The sequence below is a fragment of the Varroa jacobsoni genome, unplaced genomic scaffold (genome assembly GCF_002532875.2).
Source record: "Varroa jacobsoni isolate VJ856 unplaced genomic scaffold, vjacob_1.0 scaffold_276, whole genome shotgun sequence".
NCBI classification, from domain to species: Eukaryota; Metazoa; Arthropoda; class Arachnida; order Mesostigmata; family Varroidae; genus Varroa; species Varroa jacobsoni.
Window position 1 is genome coordinate 60,427 of NW_019213178.1, and position 22,418 is coordinate 82,844.

The 22,418-nt window shown below is 40.9% G+C and overlaps 2 protein-coding genes across 4 annotated transcripts in view; one reads left to right on the top strand and one right to left on the bottom strand.

The window, feature by feature from the left end:
* Positions 1-2,710: 2,710 nt before the first annotated feature.
* On the bottom strand, positions 2,711-4,456 carry Cks30A (Cyclin-dependent kinase subunit 30A). The gene has a single exon (XM_086967655.1). The coding sequence runs from the start codon at positions 4,222-4,224 to the stop codon at positions 3,943-3,945; it is 282 nt and encodes a 93-aa protein (XP_086823781.1). The 5' UTR covers positions 4,225-4,456; the 3' UTR covers positions 2,711-3,942.
* A 93-nt stretch (positions 4,457-4,549) lies between these two features.
* The window catches only part of CRMP (Collapsin Response Mediator Protein), a 30,182-nt gene continuing 12,313 nt past the window's right edge, over positions 4,550-22,418 (top strand). The window contains exons 1-2 of one of the 3 annotated variants that reach the window (XM_022830523.2): positions 4,550-5,157; positions 17,878-17,984. In XM_022830523.2, coding sequence (XP_022686258.1) covers positions 5,155-5,157; positions 17,878-17,984 — 110 coding nt within the window. In that variant the 5' untranslated portion in view covers positions 4,550-5,154. Of the gene's footprint in view, positions 5,158-6,078; positions 6,471-17,877; positions 17,985-22,418 lie in introns of those variants that run through there. The other 2 variants (XM_022830522.2, XM_022830524.2) reach the window with 2 other exon arrangements.

Here is a 22,418-nt window from a genome sequence, read left to right on the forward strand (position 1 = left end):
TCTATTACATAGACCCCTACCCCTTTTCCCATCTCTTGTTTATCGGGCGACCATGACTATAGGCTTATGCGCATTTCTCTAGCTAGTAGGCATATGCAGACTCCTGCAGAACGAAGCTAACAGAAAAGAGACATCGGCGTTTTGGCAGCGCCAGAAGGTGACGCCGAGGCGCCGCGACCTAAGCAGAGAGAGCTGAGGAGATGCGGTACTAGAGAGGTTGGCGATAGAAGGACAACTCAAGGGGTAGCAGAATGGCAGCTGTGATTCAACCGAAATCAGCCAGTTAAAGGACTGAGATCGGTTAAACCGACAAGCCGAATAGGCTGTTTCAGCCAGACAAACCAAAGGCCCCCCCCGGTCGCTATTCTCGTTCGTTTCACACAATGCACCGGTGCACCCGAGTCGCAGCAAGAAATTGCGCACTATACTTAGTAGATATCGCGTTTAGCTAATAAAAAACGCAACCATTTCTGTGTTGCTTGCCGGACAGAGTATATGTACAAAACACCGGTACCTTTTGTTGTAATAGAGCAATTCGCTGCAAATGTATCTACTGCGCAGGGTAGGCGAAAATGCGATGATTCATCGATGCGATAAACTGAAATCGTTCGACAGCGTCGACACACATTCGTGTCGCTCGTGCGTTGTAGTATTACTGTAAGCCTGATCATTAGGTTAAGTCAGCTGTTGCTCTTCGTGTAAATATCAAATGATTCCCATTGATATGTCTTGGCAGTCACATGCAGTAAAATGTTCCCGTAAGCACAAATTGATTGCTTTACAGTATGCTGATGACTAGTATTACTGCCTGCTTGCTGTTGACTTGTACAATGTAGTTATTTTTACAATTTTAATATAAAGAACTGCAATCGACTAATGCATATCAACAATGCGGAGACCTGCCTTTTCCAAGACTTCCTGTCCCCGACAAATGCATATCGTATCAACTTATGATACCACGACATAATTACTGTTTAATATAGCAAACCATTGTTCAGAAGACGAACTTTCTTGAGGTTAACCAATGCGAATTTTGATATATCTAAATACTAATATGGACAAATTTTGTGGCAGCAAAAACCCTGATCTGAATGAAGAGCAGCAGTCTTCGAAGAATCCTATTCTCTTGGCTTGGAATCGCATCGTTAATTACTTTGTATTAAAATTCATCCAGCAATTAAAGACATTATAACTGAACTGCTTATTTTAATTTAATTGTTTCGCTTTATTTACTTTTAAAAAATAGCTAAGTAATTTTGATTTAAACAACTAAGTACCTATCTCGCGTTTAAAATGTCTAAAAAATCTCGACACTAATCTTGGCACTCTCAAGTACGCTTAATACTTCAAGTTTTGCTGAGTATAATATTGCATATCCGCACATCATTCGAATGAACTTAACGCAGTATGTTATTTGCATTACCGGAGATAAAAAAGAAGAAGCATATCAAATATTTTCGTATGCCTTTGTAGCTCTAAAATCGGATTGCATCACCAACATCACTTCTTTGGATTGTTCTGAAATACAACGAAGCCATGGATTCAACTCCTAAATATCACGAAGATGTCATGTAGGGAGGATGATAAGCTGGTATCCCACAGTGATGTGCGTTTTTAGCTTGTTCGTAATTGATACACTGAATATCCGATAGACTTTAACAATGAACAAATAATCAAAATATCAAATAATAACAAAAGTCCTATTTGGGATCACCTTATAATTATAAAATTTTTTATAAGTATATCAAATTATTTAAAAAAAACACTTTAATAGTTATACACAAACAGTACAATACTTCTAGTTAGCCTATGTCTAGTATAGCCTTGTTACAATCTAGGCTGACTAGGAAACTAGAGAATGTACATTGGTAAGTTACTATAATGTAATGTAAATTCATTGTTTAATAGAACTACAATGCGTTTGTGTAAAATAATCTAATAAGGAATTAACGAGACGTGGTCAATGTTAAGCAATTTACAAGGGATCTTTATTTTATATTCTGCTTCCACTGCAAGTGTGGTAGGTTTATCGTCTGCTGCTTTAGTTTCGTTATGCAACAATCTATGTGGTTTATATTTAATTACGAAAATCGCAAAATCGATACGTTGTCACCTATTGTTAGCACTGGTTAAATGAATTGAAGAATCTGCAACAGTGTTTCTGCAACCCGTCGTTATTGTGCATTTCTCGCCAACCAGTCTGATATATCTTTAATGTTATCTACCTGTTTTATGAAGATGCTCAGTATAAAAGTTTATGAATTACCTCCCACTATCAGACCTCTACCACAAACAAGAATTAGCGATCAACTACAGCAAACAAACGCTTATTCCTACCAACTCTGCCAAAGGAATAACAAGCATAATCACACACCGTGGAGAAAATACGAAGCTTTTGATTGGTTATTTTGGAGCTTTTTTTAATCACAGATCCTATACCACACTAGCTACTTCCTAAATATCATTCCATTCTAACAATGAGCGAGGAGCGACATTTTTGTTTGCATCTACTACTGGAATTTTAAGTTTTTCTAAGATTTTCACGTCTATATTATATTATCAATATTAAACTTACTGATACCGCCCCTTTTTTATCCCAATCGGGTTCCTCTAGAGTCATAAATAGAATCAAAGAACGATACTTCTATTTTGTTATCGACGTTATAATGTTAATCTTGTTATCCACACTATAATGAATAGCTCGCATGAATTATAATATATCACCACTTGAGAATTTTTATTATTATAATGATACACGAAATGGAAAAACAATCATATGTAAACAAATGTATGGAATCATGGCGTAATATTTTGCCATGGCGAGGGGGACTTGGCCATCTTTCACTATCGTGCAACGCATTGTCACGTCTATGAATATGCATTGAAATAACTGTGATTGGTGCTTCCGTACATCGTCATTAATTTTACCTTGATTATGACCTTTGGTATTATTTTTTTACCTTGATTATGACCTTCGGTATTATTTAGGCACCACCATATTACTCTGCAATGTACAAATCCGACGCTAAAATTCCGCTTAGGGAATAAAAATATTGTCCATAATCTTGTCCATTAGTTTCTAATATGATGTGGGGTTGTGTCTACTCGCAGGGTCAGCCTGCAAAATGGATGCAATGGATGCGAAGCGAAATATCAGTCACACCATGTAGACGTGGACGTGATCATCTCAAACAATGTACTTTTTAGCTTCGATCCTCTACTGTGGTGAAGTAATACCACCGTCATGATGTCGCCGCACACATCATAGTCATCATATCATAGAATGAAGATACCTTTTTCCTGCCCACCCTTATGTCGTTATCAGTAATACAGCTTATAATAATAATAATAATAATGATAGCAATATGCTAATTGCTTTTATAGATGGAGGCGATCGATGAACGTGCACCTGTACAAGGACAGGGAACCTCGATCAAGCCCGGCCTTCGTTCGTTCTTTTGGGTTGCTTTTTATTATATTGGCAACGTAAAATACGGGAAAAATAGTCATAACTTCAATTCTTCACATCCTTCTCCACGTTCGTTGTCACGGACGTTGCTCGCCCCTTCAGCATATAAGATTTCGTTTTTGTTCAGCAGTGATAAACTCCATGATTATAGCTTCAAAATACGCAACTGGTCAACAACTACTCCAATGAGAGCGCGGCTGGTGCCCCGAGCTCACCGCTCACAGCTGCTGGACAACGGAAGTTCCTCGTCGATCATCACTTCCTCGCATCGTATTAATGTTTTTCGTTGTTTTTCGAGAGAAAAACCTTCCTTTCTCACTTCCAGTTCAAATCCACTGTAACCAAGGTGGTGTCACTTTATGAAGAGAAAGAGACGCGCAAAAGTTTGCGGATGTGATGGTACTGTGCCGGCATTATGTGAAGGACAGGCGGATAAAGTAAACCGTCCTGTCGGTTAATTACGGGCGGTCGTTTTAGTAGCTCTCGATATCGTTGCGAACTTGTTCTTCCTGGCTTGCCGGTTTTTTCCCTTGAGGTAGTGGCCGACGGAACAGCAAGATGTGTGGCTCCGGTTCGTGGATCATATAATGAACCCAGCCGTGACTCTGCTGCACACCGATATTTCGCCATTCCGACTCAGACATGAGATGGGTCCGAGGCACTCGAGCGGCAATCTCTTTCGGCAGAACGACATGTCGATACTCAAACATCTCGTCGAAGTACTTCTCGCTGTACCAGATGTCGTTTGAGGCCATGATGACAGAGCTGTTTGAAGGTACAAACAACTGATATCTAATGCTTGTATCAGCAGGCACTGCTTCCTAGAGGTACCACCACACACGTTCAAGTCCGCACAGGCACTCCACCGCTGGCAGAGAAACTTACTGAATAAGAACTACGATTGATTAGTCACTAACGGATCGCAAACGGCTGAAATATTTCGACACCAAGTTTTTCAAAACTGTCGGGTACGCGCTCATCAGCTCTGCCGCGCTACCAGTGGTTTCGATGCAGACGACGCCAATGTTTATATGCAATTTTTCCAAAATCTTCAAAAGTTCTCTAAACTTGAGCCTAGGCAAATTATCAGATGGACTAGAGGAGTATAAAATTTCGCCCTAAAAGTCTGCAAGATTGAAATTGAGTTTTCTTACATGAAACGAATTAGCCGTTAGCACATAGCGCGCCAAATTTGAATGTGCGTCAATTCAAAGATTAAGCGAATGCTTACCTTTACTTGAGACCGTGTGAATATTTTATACAAGCGGCTATTCTCGAGTAATTTATCCAGCCTATTGTACGAACAATCTACAATAAACTACGCGAGGATCAGTGCAAAACCCGAAAAAAAACACTTTGACCCGACTTCCTTTCCCGCTGGCCATGACAGTAGCTCGTTGTCGGGAGGCCCATTGCATTAGCTTGAGAAGCGTTGCAGTCACCGCAGATTGGTGGCGGACGGTGGTTTCAGTTTGGGCTGCTGTGGTGCGTTCGTTCGCGGAGGCGCGGCAATCTGCAGGAGTGGAAAGCCACCGGTAATTCCTCACTGCGACGGCAGTGTGTACTGAAGAACAGAGTTGTGTGTGCATCTTCATTATATTTTTGTGCTATTTGTGCGTGCTTTTTGATCTTGTGTTCTTCTCGACCAGTTTTGTCGATCACCGGAGCACTCATTACAGACGACCATGGTATGTTGCACTGCAAGGATATATTGTACAGAGATATTATAGAAAGCTTGCAAGCTTATTCAACTATTACTAAGTCGTGCAGGGGAAAAGAAAGTAATATCGGACGACCACCGACTATATATTAGGGTGCATGTAAAGCTAGTGACTGAGCGTGAATTAATAAAAATGCTTGAAAAACATTTCGTACGCACGAGATAGACGGCTGACTAATGGAGTGGGTACAGATTGCGAGAGATGGTGGAAGAGAGCATATTGTGATCTCCGAACGAACTGTACACATCGATCTACAGTACATTCTTTATATATAAATAGTAGTCGGTGCACGATTCTCTCCGTCCGGAGTGATCGGAGCGTTAGCACCTTTGAAACTGCCCCACCCAAAAAGGATTTTGTCTCCGCGCGAGTGACCGCGTATATATACGACATATAATGTGGAAGGAAATCGGACGATACTACGACTCACTTATTTTCTGTCCTTTTTTCTTAGGTACTGATGTAAGTAAAACAGATTATAAGATGAACATATTGGTATCAGCGTCTTATCCGACTGGATGCAGGGGTGTATGTATAGGTATTATTTCTCATAGCAGAGACTGCACGCGGATCTTGGCATTGATACCTCGGCGTCTTCCAGTGCGAGCGAATCAGCCTTTTTTATTCTTGAGTCACTTCCGCGTTTTGCTTTTTGTCTCTATTCAAGATACCGCGCCTTTTATCCGAAAGCCTTGCCACCACAAGGTAATGGTAAAGCGCGAACATTTTGAGACCATCTAACTATTTGTAACTATCCTGTGAAACTCTCGCAATTCGCCCTGGGTCGTTTACGTTCCAGGAGTTGATCTAATGATCGATATTGTTTGTAATTGTTGGCAGTTGCAAACGGAGTAGGCCTCAACGGCGCGCTTTATGGATGCTGCGCTACAGCGGGCATTTTGCCGCCGGTACCATACGTTAACGCTGCCGCAGCGCCAAATGATTGCAAAACGATAACTGGCGTCGCATAGAACGAGCCTTGCTGCCGGCCGGCCGGCTGCCATGCATTAGCGCCAGAGCATCCAGAGCGCGCGCACAAGTCGAACAACTGCACAAAGCTGTGCTTAATAGGACAACAGTTCACTAGCGCGCTCTGAGGCGCCGTCTCTATTTATAATCGTATAGTTGTTTGTACGGCAAGCGCTCTGTCAATGAGACTGTTTTCTCTGCTGCCGGGTCATACCGATGCATAGGCTTGCAGGAACATCAACTGTGGGCCCAGGCAAGCATCGGCCCAGTGCGAAACTAAAGCAAGAATGAAAGGGCAACGGGTCGTCTCTGTAAGTGCTTGTTTTGATAATAGCCACCAACGACATCGCAGTTGGACGGGGGTAATTGAAGCTAACGTGACGATTAAATGAGGCAAACCGCCAGTTCGTCCATTACTTAGCGTTTGTGTTCTGTTTGTGTACTACAATTGTATGGAAGACCTTGATAATGAGCAGTACCGCGAGATTGTGCGAGGGTAGTGATGACCGTTGATTAAATGCAATACGCCGACGTCGTGCAACATGCATTATAAATGTTGGTACAGCTTGTATTTTTAGAAAGCTACGGTGAATTCGTTTACGCGACAGCATTTGACGTATCATCAAACGAAGCTGTTACACAGAGTTAGCGCAATGAATCAATTTTAAATATAATACAATGCTATATAGTTTCTATCTTTAATACGGTGGATACCGACGATAATAACACTTTTCTGCATGATTGTCTGCTATTACCAAGATCTTAAGTTCAGCCCGCTACAACTTGCACAGAATCGCATTTTTTCTTACATTTTTTTGTTGACGTATCGTTTCCTACCAAAAATACTATTTTAAAATTCGTATTCTCTCATATACAACAGCGTTTCCACGAATTAGTTGATGCCCAAATTTTTGGGGTGATTTGTGTACGTCTACTTACCGTCGTGTCTCGCTTGTTTTTATCCGAAGGAGCAATGGATCTATCTTGAGCAATAAATGCAATAGAGAAAATCGAACCCTCTCGAAGTTCATCTATTAATAGTAACTTAATCAATGGCGATTGTAAGAACTTGTGTAGGGGCCCCACAAACCGTACTTTGGTCACACTCGACACTGAACCAATGCTATTTGCCTCGAGAAACAATTTGAGGGCAGCAGATACGGCGACAAAGCAATTAACCACTCTTCAGCCACCCCTTTTTTGCGCTTTTACATGGCCCTCTAAGTTATCTGGTTAAAACAATTATTTAAAGCGGTGGACTCAGACATAGCCTGATTATAACAGTACTAATACATACAATAATTATTAATATTTACAAAGTGCCAGAATACTTATCTTCCTTACGTCTTAGCAGCCATTAATTAATGGTGAAAAATTCTATAAGGTAGTGCTCATTCTGCATGTTTTTATTTTTTCCTCATCAGTTTTGCGGAAAAGAGGGTTCATTACTATTCTACAATAATTATCAATACTGAATATATCCACAATATTCTGTTGTGGTTGAAAAAAGCATTAGGCAGGAAATGAAGCTGAAGTTAAAGCGCTTCGTTTCATCAGCGTTATCCCCACAGCATGTGTTTTTATTTTATGATAAAAATTACGAAATGTCGGATGACATGATTGACATTTTTTTGCCAACTAGCAAAGTGATACACTGTACTGATAACAATTTATGATGAACCGTATTTTGCATATAATATATTAGGACTTCTTCTAGATTTGCCACTTAATTTCCTAAATTTTAATTTTACAAGAAATGAAACATCATAATAGTGCTAATTTAGTTGAAAGCAATTTTGTTTGACAGAACGCATGCAATACAGGGACGCAATTTTGGAACAAAGATAGTCTATTGTAGGTAAACTTGTGATATTATTACATATATATTCAATAAAATATTCGCAGATCGTGATAAGTGCCGTCATCGCCTTCTGCATTTTCGTTTCAATAATGTTTGTTGCTATACATGCATTTTCCTACGACAATTTCGAAGCCCTTATTTTGTGATATGATACAGCGTTATTCACGAATTTTTAAAATGGCGTTCAGCATCGTTAGGAACGGGATAGCAGCTTTTTTTTTTTTTGACTTCATACTCCATTTAGAGCTATTGCTTTTCTTCAGAAACAACGTTCGGACTTCAGTCACAGCAGGGAGGCACATAGACACAAATACAATAACGAATACTTGCAGCACCAGCGATTCTTGATGGTAACTTGCTTAAACAACATGAGTTGACAACGCTGCTTCCCCCCTATTGTGTGCCATTGACCCCCGGCTCGACACACTTCAGATTTATGCATCGGGTTTGCTGCAGCGACCTACCTGCCGCCCCCCTCCAGCGAGCCAACAAACTATCCGGTGGATCTGACTCGCTACTCATGGCGATGCGTAACACTCGCAAGTAGTCCTATTACTATTAATTCAGCTGTTAACCACGGTAGCACTGCTCTGACTGCGCATCACCAACCGACCTCGCACCGCTGTAGTTGCCGTTGCCAAAGAATTGTTTTCTTTAGTGTTCACTGGCTCATCTTGCTCGTTGATCCCCTGGTTCGTTTCTCCCATTCCATTTCTAAAATTTTTGCACCACTTTTTCTGATAGGCCTTACTGATCCTTTTTTTCCGATTTTTCTCTATAGAGAGCAAATAGGTGTTTGCAAATTGCACCCATTCGTGTGTAAAGCTCTTAAAGCTGCAGCGATTACTTTTTTTTTTCGTCAATTTCTGATTTAGTGGCGTGTTATTGAAGGTGCAAACGTCAAAAAGGATTTTTTTTTCAGATGTTTTTTACGTTATATTTCGTCGCCGTGGTCATTGTGGTTTTCTTCATTTTGCCTTTTCCAGTCTTTCAGTCCTGCTGATTATTTTAGCCGAACCGGTTTGGGGAAACGGTTTACTGGCAGCGCGCCGTGAATCCCTCGCAAAGAACCGCCGCGCACAATCACGGCCGATGCCTAGCTTCTGTTGTCATGAGATGCTCTCGGAGGGCAAAGCGTTTTCGGAGGCGATAAGTCGACAGCAGTTGACAAGTCCTGCGGTGAACGTTGCTGCGCAGAAAGTAATTACACTTTTTCGTCTGATGCGCCCCAGCGTTTGAAGCTGGAAAACGAAACTTGGCTAAGTTTCGTTGGCTAACTTCAAGTGAAAAATAGCGTATATAAATATCCACCACGGCGATCACATTTTCACAGCTTGCCTTCCGTTCTACTATGTGTGTGCCTGTTGCCAATGGTGTCATTATTGGTTAGTTTTTTCCGTTGCGTTTGATATGTGTCGGTTTCTGGACTTCATTCCTGCGATTTCCCTCGTTTACCAGAGACAGTTTGCTTTAGTTTTTATTGAAGATTGCCATGCTACGTGTTCTGGTCGTTGAAGCTACCGCCACTTATTACCTGTTTATATTCTATTGTAATACGTTATTACATCTTCTTTCCTTATAATGTTTGAAGTACCAAAATAGTTTAGGCACGACTTATCAAATCCTTAGCGACATCTCACATTCTCTAATCATAAAGAGAAAATGCCATATATATACTGTATATATAAGAAGCGGTAAATCCATACAATATTGCGGTTTTGATCTTAGCCTTAGGACTTTCCTTTCTATCCGTCTTTGGTTTTTGATTGGTCTGGTTAAATTAAATTCATACAGATCATTTTGAAGGGATTTCTGTACGTACGATTTGTCTATTTTTTTCAGTTAGTTTCGCAAATTCGTTCAATTTGCAACATTCGAAGGATGTTTCCTAAATTAATCGTCTGAAAACTTTACATAAAGATGCAGCATTTACCAATAGTAATTAAAAATGGTGCTACCAATTTGTTATCATGATAAATTATTTTCAGGCTATAGTCATTCGCTGCGTGGTTTTGGATAGCTGTCGTACTCCTGTTTTCTGATAGTCGGTCTACCTCAGAGGTGAGAGGCGAGGACAATGTGTCTTAGTGTATGATCGTTGCAGTCTATCGACAATAGATGTATTAGTTTGTTTCGTAGTGTTCATCGTATCCAGCTTGGCCGTGCGGGTATCGAATGGCCAAGAAGTTTGTATCCGTTGTACGGATTTAGTTTTAGCCGCAAACTCGAATTATGTCATGCCTCCGTTACCACAAGGTCTCTCACGCATTCGCCAATCGGATCGTCTTAGTTTTTCTGCCTTTGAATTAAAAAAAAAATGGAAAAGGTGGCGCGGACTTTAACATAACACGAACAGCTGACCGCAACGTTATAGCCATGTTAACAACCTGAAATCAAAAATGGGCCCTCTATTCATATGCTCTGGTGGAATAAGTGAAATTTATGGAGTGGTTCGTCTAAACTGGCACATTGATAGAAGTGATTTAGATATATTTTGGGCCTCGACAAAAGTGGCAGACCTTAACAATATATATAAAATATGCATATATACATATTTTATATGTATATGATCGTATTATCTGAGAGAGTGGAGTAAAAATGCGAGCTGAATGTGATGCTTGATATGAAGCATCAGTTTGTAGTAGACGCTTATTAGAGAAGACAAAGACAAATAAGCAGTTGCACAAGAGAACATCAATTTCAGACACAGAACCAGGGCTAATTGTTTTGTTTATAGATATTGCCTTTTTTTATTACTCTAATTTTAATAAAAAGCTGTCGTTGTATTGACTCTAATTCTTCATCGGAAATTTTTGATGAGACTTCGGATAGCCTCAATGTACTGTACGTTTCCTAAAAAACATGGCGGCACTTTTTGTGAAGATTGAAGCGTTTCACCAATAGCCCGCAATGAACAATACTGTCCATGGCACGATAGGGACCAACTTCAACTACTGTCCATTAGGAACATGTAGTGCGGCCGTATTTGCATTGACCAAAAATAATTCTATGACGACCTGAAGTTAGTCTTCAATGATTAGAAAAAAATCTCAGCTGAGAAACATGGCCGACAGTATTCCACCTATGCAGGAAATAGCTAGGATGTCATATTTATTTGCAAATACCGAAGTAAGCTTTATTCGTGGATTTTGTAGTTTATTGTATTCTTACAGAACTGTTTGTTTAGCATTTTCGTTTGCTTCCGTACGTGCTTAGTTTTGCGTAAAGAAACGGTCTGCACATATCCAGTATACTGCATCTACTCCTTCCTACATGGGTATCAAAACGAGACTAAGGAGAAATCACGCACGGAAGACTAGGAAAGTTTAAGGAAGTGGCTTTTCTTCCTACTTATGTTTTCTTCATTACAATTATGTATATTATAGAAAAATTTTCCAAGAGACGACCATTCGATTACTTTTACTCGTACTATATTCTGGCTATACGCCATTGGTGTATATTGAGAGTACTATTTAGTGCAATGAGAGGCTAGTTATTTTCGTTATCGTAGCATTATCTATAACTGTCACTAAAGATCTATGCGTTTTGAGTATTAGTTGACAATGTTAGGATCTACAGAAATTCGGTCGCTGATCGACTCGATATAATAGAAATCATTGGCCCGCGAACTATCTTCTAAAGAAACTATTTTTTTGAGTCAAATTTATGATACATATTTACGCTTGACTTATTCACTTCAACGATACTACAACCGATCAAGATGCTGGTGATCGTTATCGACTTGAAACTCAGTTCCTTCCTGGCTGGTTAGCTAGCTGGGCGTTTTGCTCATGACTGAATGAATAACAGACTTACTGAGAACCCAGGCGGTTCATCTTTCCGGTACCTTACGACTTCAAAACTGCTTTATAACGAGAGCGACCATAACAACCATCACTGCAGAAAGGTATCCTCTCATATTTTGTCATAGACGTTTGGCAACGTAAAAGCGCGCAGTACTAGTGGTAGTAGCAGCAGCAGTAGCAGCAAAGATCTGACACAAAGGCAGTCATTTTCGTTGCCGGAATGAGTTGGGTGAGGCTTCCTGCACGCGTCATAGCACCGCATTCGCTCACTTCGTTCCGCTTTGCTGTTTTTGATTGAGGGTTGCTTACCCAGTGGACTGCAATATTTTCTGCTGCTAAGCCTGAGGTAACATTAAGTCGATGCTGTTCAGGTTATGCAGAAGCATCCTACTAGTTTATTATCGCTACTGCCTGCTTGTGAATGCGGCATCCACGCGTGTTGTTTCGGCTTCTTTTGTTATTTTGGTGCTCGGCTTATATATATATATATATATATATATATATAATGGCACTATAGTCGCAAATATCGGAACTAACGTCCAGTGAATGTTGACGACGATGTTCGGTGGCGATGAGCCAATGTGTGATCTTCCTATTCGCTGAGGCGCCATACCGCGCGCTCCAGGGATTCACCGAAACGTCTGTTAAGTCGTCTGCTGTGCTGATCTAGGTGGTTGTTGCTATGTAGGTAGACGGCAACGGTGGCGCTGACGATTCTATAGGGATGCAGCGCCCATCGCATGCAAAAATTAGATATGGACATACAAACATGCGGCTGTAGCTTAGAGTCGCATTGAGGGAAGACATGGCGGCTTGACTCTTGAGGGCACTACAAGGAAGACACGTGCTAATGACACGATGTTGACGTTTCGACTAAAGCCAGATTATACTTGCTGTTCCCGGGGACGCCGAAGTCGGCTAGTTGGCCGTTCTGATGCGTTGCGAAGAGAAGCGCGCAGATTTTGCAGAGTACAATTGATTTTACCTTCTAACGTAAAATCTCGTATTAGCTATCGAGTAATCATGTTCGGTTGCTTTCGTAATAGGTTTGTTTAACAATCGTCGGTTGACATCATATGCGTTTTTTTTTTCAATAATATTTGGGTTTGTGGGTTAAAAATACGAAGGGCTATAGTGTCGTACGAGAAAATTGTCGCTGGTTTGCCCGGAGCTCATGTTTGTTTTAGAAACGTTGCTTTTCTGCCTTCAATATGCTGCGATATTGACAGCTTTGTAGAGCAACGATGAGAGTCTGTGCACTCACTCTGTTGTCTTTTTCTTCTTATTGGATTCTTATTTTCACAAAATATTGACTTGTAAGTCTAAGGTGGTTATTGAAGTATCGTCTTAATGGGAGTGAGCGACTCCAACGCTGTCCAGCGCTAACGAAATTCGTGTGCGGAGCCTCTGACTGATGGCCGTTCATTTAACAAAAGAATATCAAGATGGAATTGGTATTTACTCAAGGATTTGATTGCCCTTTCATATCGATCGCAGCAAAAGCTGACTTTCACAGGTCACAACAGAGGTCGGTGTTTTTTTTTGCCATGTGCCGCTGCACGTTAACACGGCGAAATTCTCAGAGCGGCCATTTTTCAAGTACATGTTGAGAAGACGTGTGACATCGAGACCGGTTTACATAGGTATGGATGGTAGCAGCTGTTTTGCATAGACAAGATGACCATGTTATAGTTGGTTTGTATCACTCGAGGATGTGGTCATTGCTTATACATTTGCGTAAGTATTAAGCTGTCCGATAATCATCATCGCAAGTATGAAACTTTAATAAAATATTAGTGTTGAACAATGCGCACATGAATTCGTGCAGTGGTATAGCAGAAACTGTTTTATCTATTACTGTATAGGTGGCTAAAACACGTTACATTGTATAACGCGGCGTTACAATATCCAGTGCCTGCCGATAGCCATGCGAACTGTCCATGCTCATGGCCTCGAACTAGCAGCGTTGTTTTTCCAGACATAGAAATCTTGTCTAGCAGCAAGTACTTGAAAGAACATTGTATAGTCGGCAGATCTACAGATTACGGCTGCCGCCGCCAACTGGGATGCCCTAATCCATTCGAGATTAATCCGGCCGACGATCTATTGTAGGGCTCTCTCTGCGATGCTAGTTAGACCTGTTGCCATTCGACGGTGATCCTTTCGGTCGGTCCAATGTTTTTTATGCCGCTTTGATTCACGAGTATCGACAACTTTGTTAGTGTGGGCACGTCTAATAGGAAAAACGTTATAGTACGATACCTTCGCTATATTTAGGCTGCTAGAATCGCTTCTTGGTCGGCGGCCTGCTTAAAAGAGACAGTTCTGTTAGTAGGTTTGATATCACGAGTGTCACCGGAACTCCACAGGTGCAGAACTGTTGTGGATTGTAAAATTGAAATTGTTGATTATTTTGTATTTTATTGTTTCTTTCCTTTTTTGGGTACGTTTGGTTGGTAAGAAAAGCAGAGCTAACTTATCATGGGTAGGTCGTTCGCAAAGAAAAATGAACATTTATGTTTGTCTTATATATAGTACATAAACCCTGGTAAAGCCTTGTCTACACATCCAGCCTTTCAGGCATCCATTAAGACGACATCTATATATAGAAAAATAAAACGACACATCGTTATTCTGTCTCACTGTCATAAAAATTATGTACTTAATAGAGCGATGCGTATTTACATTAGTGTAGAGGTGTGAGTTTACATCAAATTTTGACATTGGACCGGTAGCGAACTGACTTCTTGACCAACGATGCGTATCGAAGACGAACTGCAGTCGTTCGACTAAATCAGAATTCAAAAAATTTCAATAATCAGCTAGTTAGAAACATTTGGTAAATTATTTGTAATAACCCTATGCTGTAGGGAACAACATAACCTTTCTATATATTCACTTCTTACGGTCTATGAACTAGTACGTTATCGCTCGGTTGCTGTTTAGCTATGTGGAGGGTTTTAACGCGCGTTGCTTTGACTTGTAAAGTAGTTCATCGTTTTCTTACCTCAGTGACATAGGAAATGTTCCCTCATTGCTCAACCATAGCGTGCGTAAAGGCTGGCACAAACGTTTGCTGACTAACTGAGTTTATTTGGTTAGTATGTATATATTGTGGGCGATACGTTTGTTCAAACTGAAGTCGGGCTTCTCGCAATTACCAGCTCGCAAAGGCTGACTCTTCGCAATGCGAAGATCTAATATTGGAAGCTTTTTAAGGAACTAAATGACAATATTTCTTGGCTTACTTGGGGGTCACGAGAATAGTTTTCATGTATTTTCATGCACTGGACGCTAGATTCTTTCGTGTTAGACGCACTGATAGCTGCGGTTTTGCGTCCGCTTCTTCGATAATCGGGACATTCGAAACGCTCTTTCGCTATGAGAACCTGTATATTTGGTGGTAAACAGACGCTAATGTAATAATATACGAATAAGAATCAGAGCGAATGGCGATTTTATCACGTGCAGTATTAGCTTTGCTATCGGTTGCGTTATTCGTATGGGGTGACCATGTGACAATGTAAACTTCAGACTACATCAAATAAAGCAGAAATCTATCGTCTGCCAACGTTTTTTTGCCACTAGGCCATCGTGTTTACAAAATGACAGTTCTCTGTTGTTGTTGCTCGGAGAAGCTTTAAGGTCATCGACTAATATTTGTCTACATTGCTCTAGCAGTAAGTGTACTACTACAGGCAATTGAGCTCCATTCGCGCATGTGTTCCTATCTTTTACTGCGTTCTGCTTGCGTTAGATAGTAACAGATAGTTTTTTTTCTGCTGCTTTTGCTGCACGCAGTGAATGATTGTACGAATCTTTGCTGCCTCAACGAGCTCGACGCCGTCGTAAGCAGAAGCGTGCCTCAGCGGCGTCGTTGGCGATTTCGTCTCGTCTGTCTGTCAAATCTGTATCTTTCATATTTTGGGCAGAGTGAGCATGATGGTAAACGAACCAGCTACTGTCGAGGCTTGTGAAAATGTCTGCCTTAGGCACGACACCAGCGGTGATGATTGCGGTATTGTCATGAAGCGAAACTTCTCGTGCGTTGCTGGATCAAACATCGATTATGTTTTCGCCATATTTTGCTATCCTCGAATACTTGTCGTGGTATAGTACCTGTATTTAGATTTAATGTCGTTCTTTCAATTTTTCTCATTTAATTAGTAATTTTTACGTCTGGATGGTTTGACCAGTCAGTAGCGAACTGTTGCAGTGAACGACTTGATACGTCAGTCAAAAGTGGTATCTCTTTGACCGCCTGCTACACATACTTGCTTAACGATGTACATGTTTGCCATTATTTGTAGTGCTTGCCAACGTACGAATCGACGGGACCTGCGCAACGGAAGTCCATTTACGCTGCATCTCGTAGCTATTCCGCATAAGGATTACTAATATGCCTTTTTTATTGGCGGAATCGAAACAAATATTCTAGTTGTCATCATTACTGCAGTACGGTTTCGGATCCCTAGCTAACATCGTCGTTTGAACCCGTCTAAGTAAGCGATTCTAATTCGTTAGGCAAAAAAAAAGGCATTTCAGACTTAATCGTCGCGTGCTTTTTGCATTGATCATTGGCATGTATCTGAGGTATTTATCCTAGTGACATGTGTGATTAGTCGAAGGTAAAAAAAATTCGAGCGTGTATGTCACCTACATAAAAAAAGATTGTCTTAAAAGCGCCTCTTGCATACAATTCGTGTTGGCAGTTTTTAAATTTGTCGCTTTCCAGATCTCTGCTGCTTTTTATGACGTAAACTACTCTGTTGGCTGTGAAATAGGATCCGGAGAACAGATATTCGTACTATATATGCTGGTCTCTGATCGGCTAGCAAGCCTAGCTGTTCACACACATCGCATCTATATTGTTGCACTATCTTTTGTTTTGTTACTCAAGTATTCCCTCCACGTAACTTCTTCAGCTATATATGGAAGCAGCAAGGATTCATTTAGTTTTGTCGTAAATAAAACTGCCGAACAGCTGTGAGCCCCGAATCACTGGCCAGTTCCTTTTTCCCAATCGAAAAAGGATTTATATCCTGATTCCGCCGACACTATTAGAGTTGCGTATATGGGTCCGTAGTACTTCCGCCACCCTTCCACAGCTGATTGGTTTTGACACGTCATTTGAATGCGATGCATAGATTCCGTTGGATGAGGAGATGGTCACGACGATAGGGTTACTTACAGACTATTTTCGAATCAAAAGGCTAAGGAAAACCGTAAGAAAAGACGAACATCCTTATTGATAATCGAGTGTACGTTAGATATTTACGTGATTGAGGAGATCATGGTTTGGCTGGCTAATGAGTACCTTCCTGTTATGGTAGCCATGGACATGCAGCCATCACAACGTTACCAAAAAAATTGCCAATGGCATATATTGTGTGCGTCGTCTCACAGGTCTGTTGGAGAAAAGCCGATAGAACTAGCAAGATCTATTCCGGCTGAATTTTGTCGTCGGAAGAAAGCTGCACCAACGAGGTGATTTTAAAAGACTTCGTTAACACAGTGGGAATATCTGAAGTTACTACACGTTAAAAGAGCTTGCAGCTTCAGAACTGGTTGATCAGTTCATCTGTTAGTAGTAATTTTTTGTAGCTAAACTCACTCACACATGGCACACACAGAGAAGAAGTTTTACAATTAATGTAACCTCATACTGCACAGTTTATTTTCGTCAATTCTTAAATAAACAGAATAGACAACTGTAGCATTTAAAATTAAGCTTCCTTTGTGAAAACAGACGAAGCAGCTCCTTGGTGCTTAGCAATTAGCAGTGAGAAAATCTGGTCGAACAGATAATGGCCATGAAAAATCTACTGCTTTCTTACAGATAAGCTCAAATTGGGCGTCCACTATGTTCTACATTTTGCTCTGTTGCTGAGCGAGCGGGCCTATTTCTAAAATTTCGGGAATGCAAGAGGTACACTATTCGCAGATTTTGGTTAGTTATAGTAGGCGAATGTGTAATAGGGTCTAATCGATCTGTAGATGAAGTGCTTCTTAGCTATATATATCTGACAGTTTCTTTGCTCTGATTTTCAGCCTCCGTCACGTCTAGGGCATGTCAAGTTGTTGATCAAAAACGCGAAGATCGTTAATGATGACGCGATCCTTGAAGGGGAGATTTTCATCGAGGATGGAATTATCAGGTAGCTACGAAACCGTCGTTCGATTTTAGATTTTAGTCACATTAAACAATGTCTGCCTCATCGACGCCTATTTTCTTTAAGCTTCAACTGTTTACCATGAGGACTTACGGGGAAATCAACTGAGTGGTAGATATCACTCTACTTACGTGAGATAGGCCAAAATTTGAATCTTGTGGACAGCGAATGACCTGTTTAAATTAATTTATTGACTTATTATGATATAATCGTCGCATAGCAGATCACACTAAATTTTGAATTTCGGAATAGTGGCTTCACGGTTTGACCATCATGCTAATAAGTACATTTTTCCTGTACTTAGTCGGCCTAGAAAATGCAACTAATAATGGGCCTAATATTGCTAAACACGAATTCATAAGCCAATGCATCCTGCATCCTTGAACTGTGCCACATAATTGAAGCAGTCGTGTCCTTCTGTAACTCTCTGGTTTGATCCCGTCAATAGGCATCGTATTACTTTAAGAACTAGACCAACATCTCCGTGTGACACTCCCAGTGAGCTATTCATATAGGCGTACACTACGAGAGCGGGCAATGCAATATGCGTGGTCTTTGTGGTCTCTCTTATCCTTTTGCTCATCCATCTAGACATTTTACGAGAGGCGGCGACTCTGGTAGAAATCATTCAGGTGCTGGCAAAAAGCAAGGACGGCTACACAGCAATTCCATGCCATTGTGGTCGCAAGACAGACTCCTGTCTTTTTGTTTCGCTAGTTATATTAAATAGAAATTCCATTAGAATAAAGCGAAGTGCTAAATATAAGCATGGCTCAAACTTCTATCATACCAAAACCCAGCGAGCAAGTGCCGAGTTACATGAACATATTGTAATAATAGTAGTTAACTTTCATGCCCCCGTTAATCCCCCTCGTTGTCTAGTTTCCGATCTTCGCGGCCCGTTTTGGGGATAAGAGAAGTTTTAGCAGTGGGACGAATTATGTTTTGGGGATGTCGCACGTGGAGGAAAGCACACTAAATCCCCGAGTGTATAGCCCTAGCAAAAATGTGCCGAATAAGACGATGCATAATTTGAGAATTCAGAGAGAAACCGCATACCGTAGTTGATCCGGCATGCTGAATACACAGTCTAATGGTTTGCCAAATGAGTGCTGCTATTGAATGGATTATTTCCGTATAGCCGCATTCAGTATATATATATATATATATATACGTATATAGCCGGAGGCGATATTTTGCTTTAACAACAAAGTTTTAATCAGCTGTACCTTTTAATTAAAAGTTGGACCGAAAAACATAACGGTCGTAGCTGACAGTATATACAAATATATATACATACTGTCAGTCATATATATAAAAAGTAAATATTTATATATATATTTACTTATTATTAATATTATAAAATTAACAACACGGAAATCATGATAACACATATGTATAATCTACTCTTTTGTTTCCCATGTTGTTAATAGGAAGACGGATAAAATAATAAAAAAAAAAATTTGGTGACAGCACTTAAATTTTATAAGGAACAAAGTATACGTCGCTAAATGTCTTTCGCTTCTATCGCAGTAAACGAATGTCTCCGGTTTCAACTAAAGGTTTCTAAGCAAAGGTCTTTAAGTTTGAAGCGCCCTATAACGCTTCGGTTGACGGATTATTTGCTTAATATGCTTATAAGGTAATCATGTTATTCGACAATGACAGGGTCGCTTTACCATACGAGGCATTATCACCTTAAAGGATGACGTCTAATCAGAAGATTCTATAAAATATTCTGGATTCTATAAAAAATTTCGATTCACATTTTATCTAACGCAATATCAATTGAGGTATATTATTTGATTTGATGGTCTGTTCAAGAGGGCAGTACGTATATTCAGTATCGTTGTTGAAGGAAAAAAACTAATACGTGTAGAAACGTTTTTTTTTTTTATCTTACTGTTCCTAACGGACGACACAGGTGACTATAGCTATTCGGTGTACAGGGTGTGCAGTTCTATGTATAAGGTCGACAGCGCGGTTAAATCGTATCTGTTATGATGCAATGCATCCGTTCGTACAGATCCTTCTCGATTAGCCGCCTAGCCAGCCCCGAATCGATGTTTTCTGCCCCTATTGTTAGTCGAAGTACTGACGCCTTCAGCGATAGCTTGGTAAGCCTCGATACGGCTTACGTATCGGCTCACTCGGCCGACGAACCGATTCTCGGGATTACCTGTGCTCTGTCGCTATGGGTGGATTCGTTGGACGTTAGCATTCATCCTTGCTTGGTTTTTCGCTCGTTAGAAGTACACACGCTTTAGGACTTTAACGAAATGAGAACTGCGGCTTCATTTAGTTAAACCGCCGAACAAGCGGATTCGCTACGGGAAATGAGAAAGCGGAGAGAATTATAGATCGACATTAAGGCAATCATATATAATGGCAGCGGTTAATGCTCGCATTGTCATGGAAGACTTATCATTGATAGAAATGAAAGAAGTTATCAGGTAAAATTTATCGAGAATAGATAGAACATGTTATTGCAGAACCTGATGATGACCTGTAGATCATCAACATTCTTCCACTCAACGGTGTACCTCGCTCCTGTGTGCACGTTCCTCTTTGATTTCACTGTGCCGCAGCTAACCGCCAAAATAAACGTCAGTCACAACGTTCAATGCAGGTTTCATTGACACCTCAACCTGTGCTGCATAGTGTGTTGGAGATCGAAAAGAACCTCAATAGACCACAAATCGTAGAATTCTTAAGAAGGATATCGTCTCACTTTACATTCTTGATCAGGTAACTATTATTAGAATTATATTAATATAAAGTATTTAAACTTCCATTGCGTGTCTAAGAACAATGACAACTGACCACAAATATTCTGAGCTATCCCTAATACTTCTTGATCTTCTAGAGGCGCCCGTCCGCACTAACCTGAACTACACACTAATATACTACGAACTATTATTCGCGTCCTTTCAGACGGACATTCCTTGTACAGGAACTGATGCTGAAGTTTAGTACAGATTGGTAGAAACCACTCGTGCTTGCTCTATACCATATCCACTGTGACGTTATGTTCCACAATCGGTATTTCAGCTGTCCTGGAGCTGCACAGCGGCCGCGATTAAAAAGTCGCACTGCAATACATTTGATATTTATTGGATTCGAGCAGTCCGGTCAGTCTTCGGCCTGCGGGGGAATGGCGTTTGCCCTCGAGGCTAGTACCAGATGGCTTGATCCGGTATGACCATCTCCAGTATGACCGTGGATACTGGTCCTACGGTCGGGTTAGCAATTTGCACAGTGGCAGTCTTGTTTTGCGCTGCTTTTTTTTCTGTTGCTCAAACAGTCCACTACATCCACTTCCCAGACGAATACATCTAGATCGTTGAGGGTCCCGCCCTTGTGCGATTAACTGTACTGCGGCGGGTCCCGGAGTTATGGTTATGCGCCTCACTCTATGATTGCCGACGATATTATTTAATAAGGACCTTGTATCAATGGAAACTTCCTAATTCTATTTTATAGCCGATATGGAAAATCGTCGCTCATAGCTATTTTAGTTGTCTTGGTTTGATCCTATGCTGTGCTAGATCGCAAGATACGTCTGACCCTATTTACGAGCTCGTATACGACGTTCATTTAGAACTTGTTTCTTTTTATATACGAGTTATTTTTAACGTTGTCAACGATGTTTGCGTGACAACGAAACCTCACACAAACAATCCCAGATCTCCCTCTGTTACGGGCGATACACAAGTCATACAACATCAACATAAGCCACATTACGAGATGTAAAGACAAATGTGCTACTTAAGCCACATGAATACCAAGCAACGTACTTCAAGAAAAACCGGATTTTGTCAGTGGGCTCGTATACTTACAGCTTTATGATTGTCCATATCATCAGTGTTATACAATTTAAGCAGTCTGAATCAGAAAATAACTAGGTTCACCACTGCTGCCATTCGTTGCCCTTAGATTGATTGCTCCTCTTGCCCTGCATTTCTTTCGTTCTCCTATTTCGCCTGCAGATGATAATAGCGGGAAACCTCCAGAGGGTTTGTCTTCTAACCAGGATGTCTCTGTCACCCTCGGTGGTCCTTTGGCCGTATTCGATCGCGTGGAACCGGGAGCGACCTTTTGTGTCGGCGGCGGCTTGGTACAGTGACGCTCATTGGTACTTTGGTCAAGGGGGGAGGTCTGCTTTGCCTCGTGTATAGCAGCTAAGCTGTTAAGTGTGTCGATAGCAACGCCAAGAGTTAAGTTATCTACAAATAACCATAATAAGTCGATCCACTGCTCCGTAGTCATTGGTCACTTGTGAGTGCTGGTGATGGCGATGGTCGTAGTAGATATTGTCCCATCACAAGATCAGCTGCTATCACCTTTACCACTCCTATTTTGCACTGTATTCCCGAGATCGGTTGGATCAGGCCACCGTCGAATCAATTAGCCCTTCGC

What these genes read in the sequence shown, in the direction of transcription:
- Cks30A (XM_086967655.1), bottom strand. Translation starts at nt 4,224, where the DNA reads ATGGCCTCAAACGACATCTGGTACAGCGAGAAGTACTTCGACGAGATG.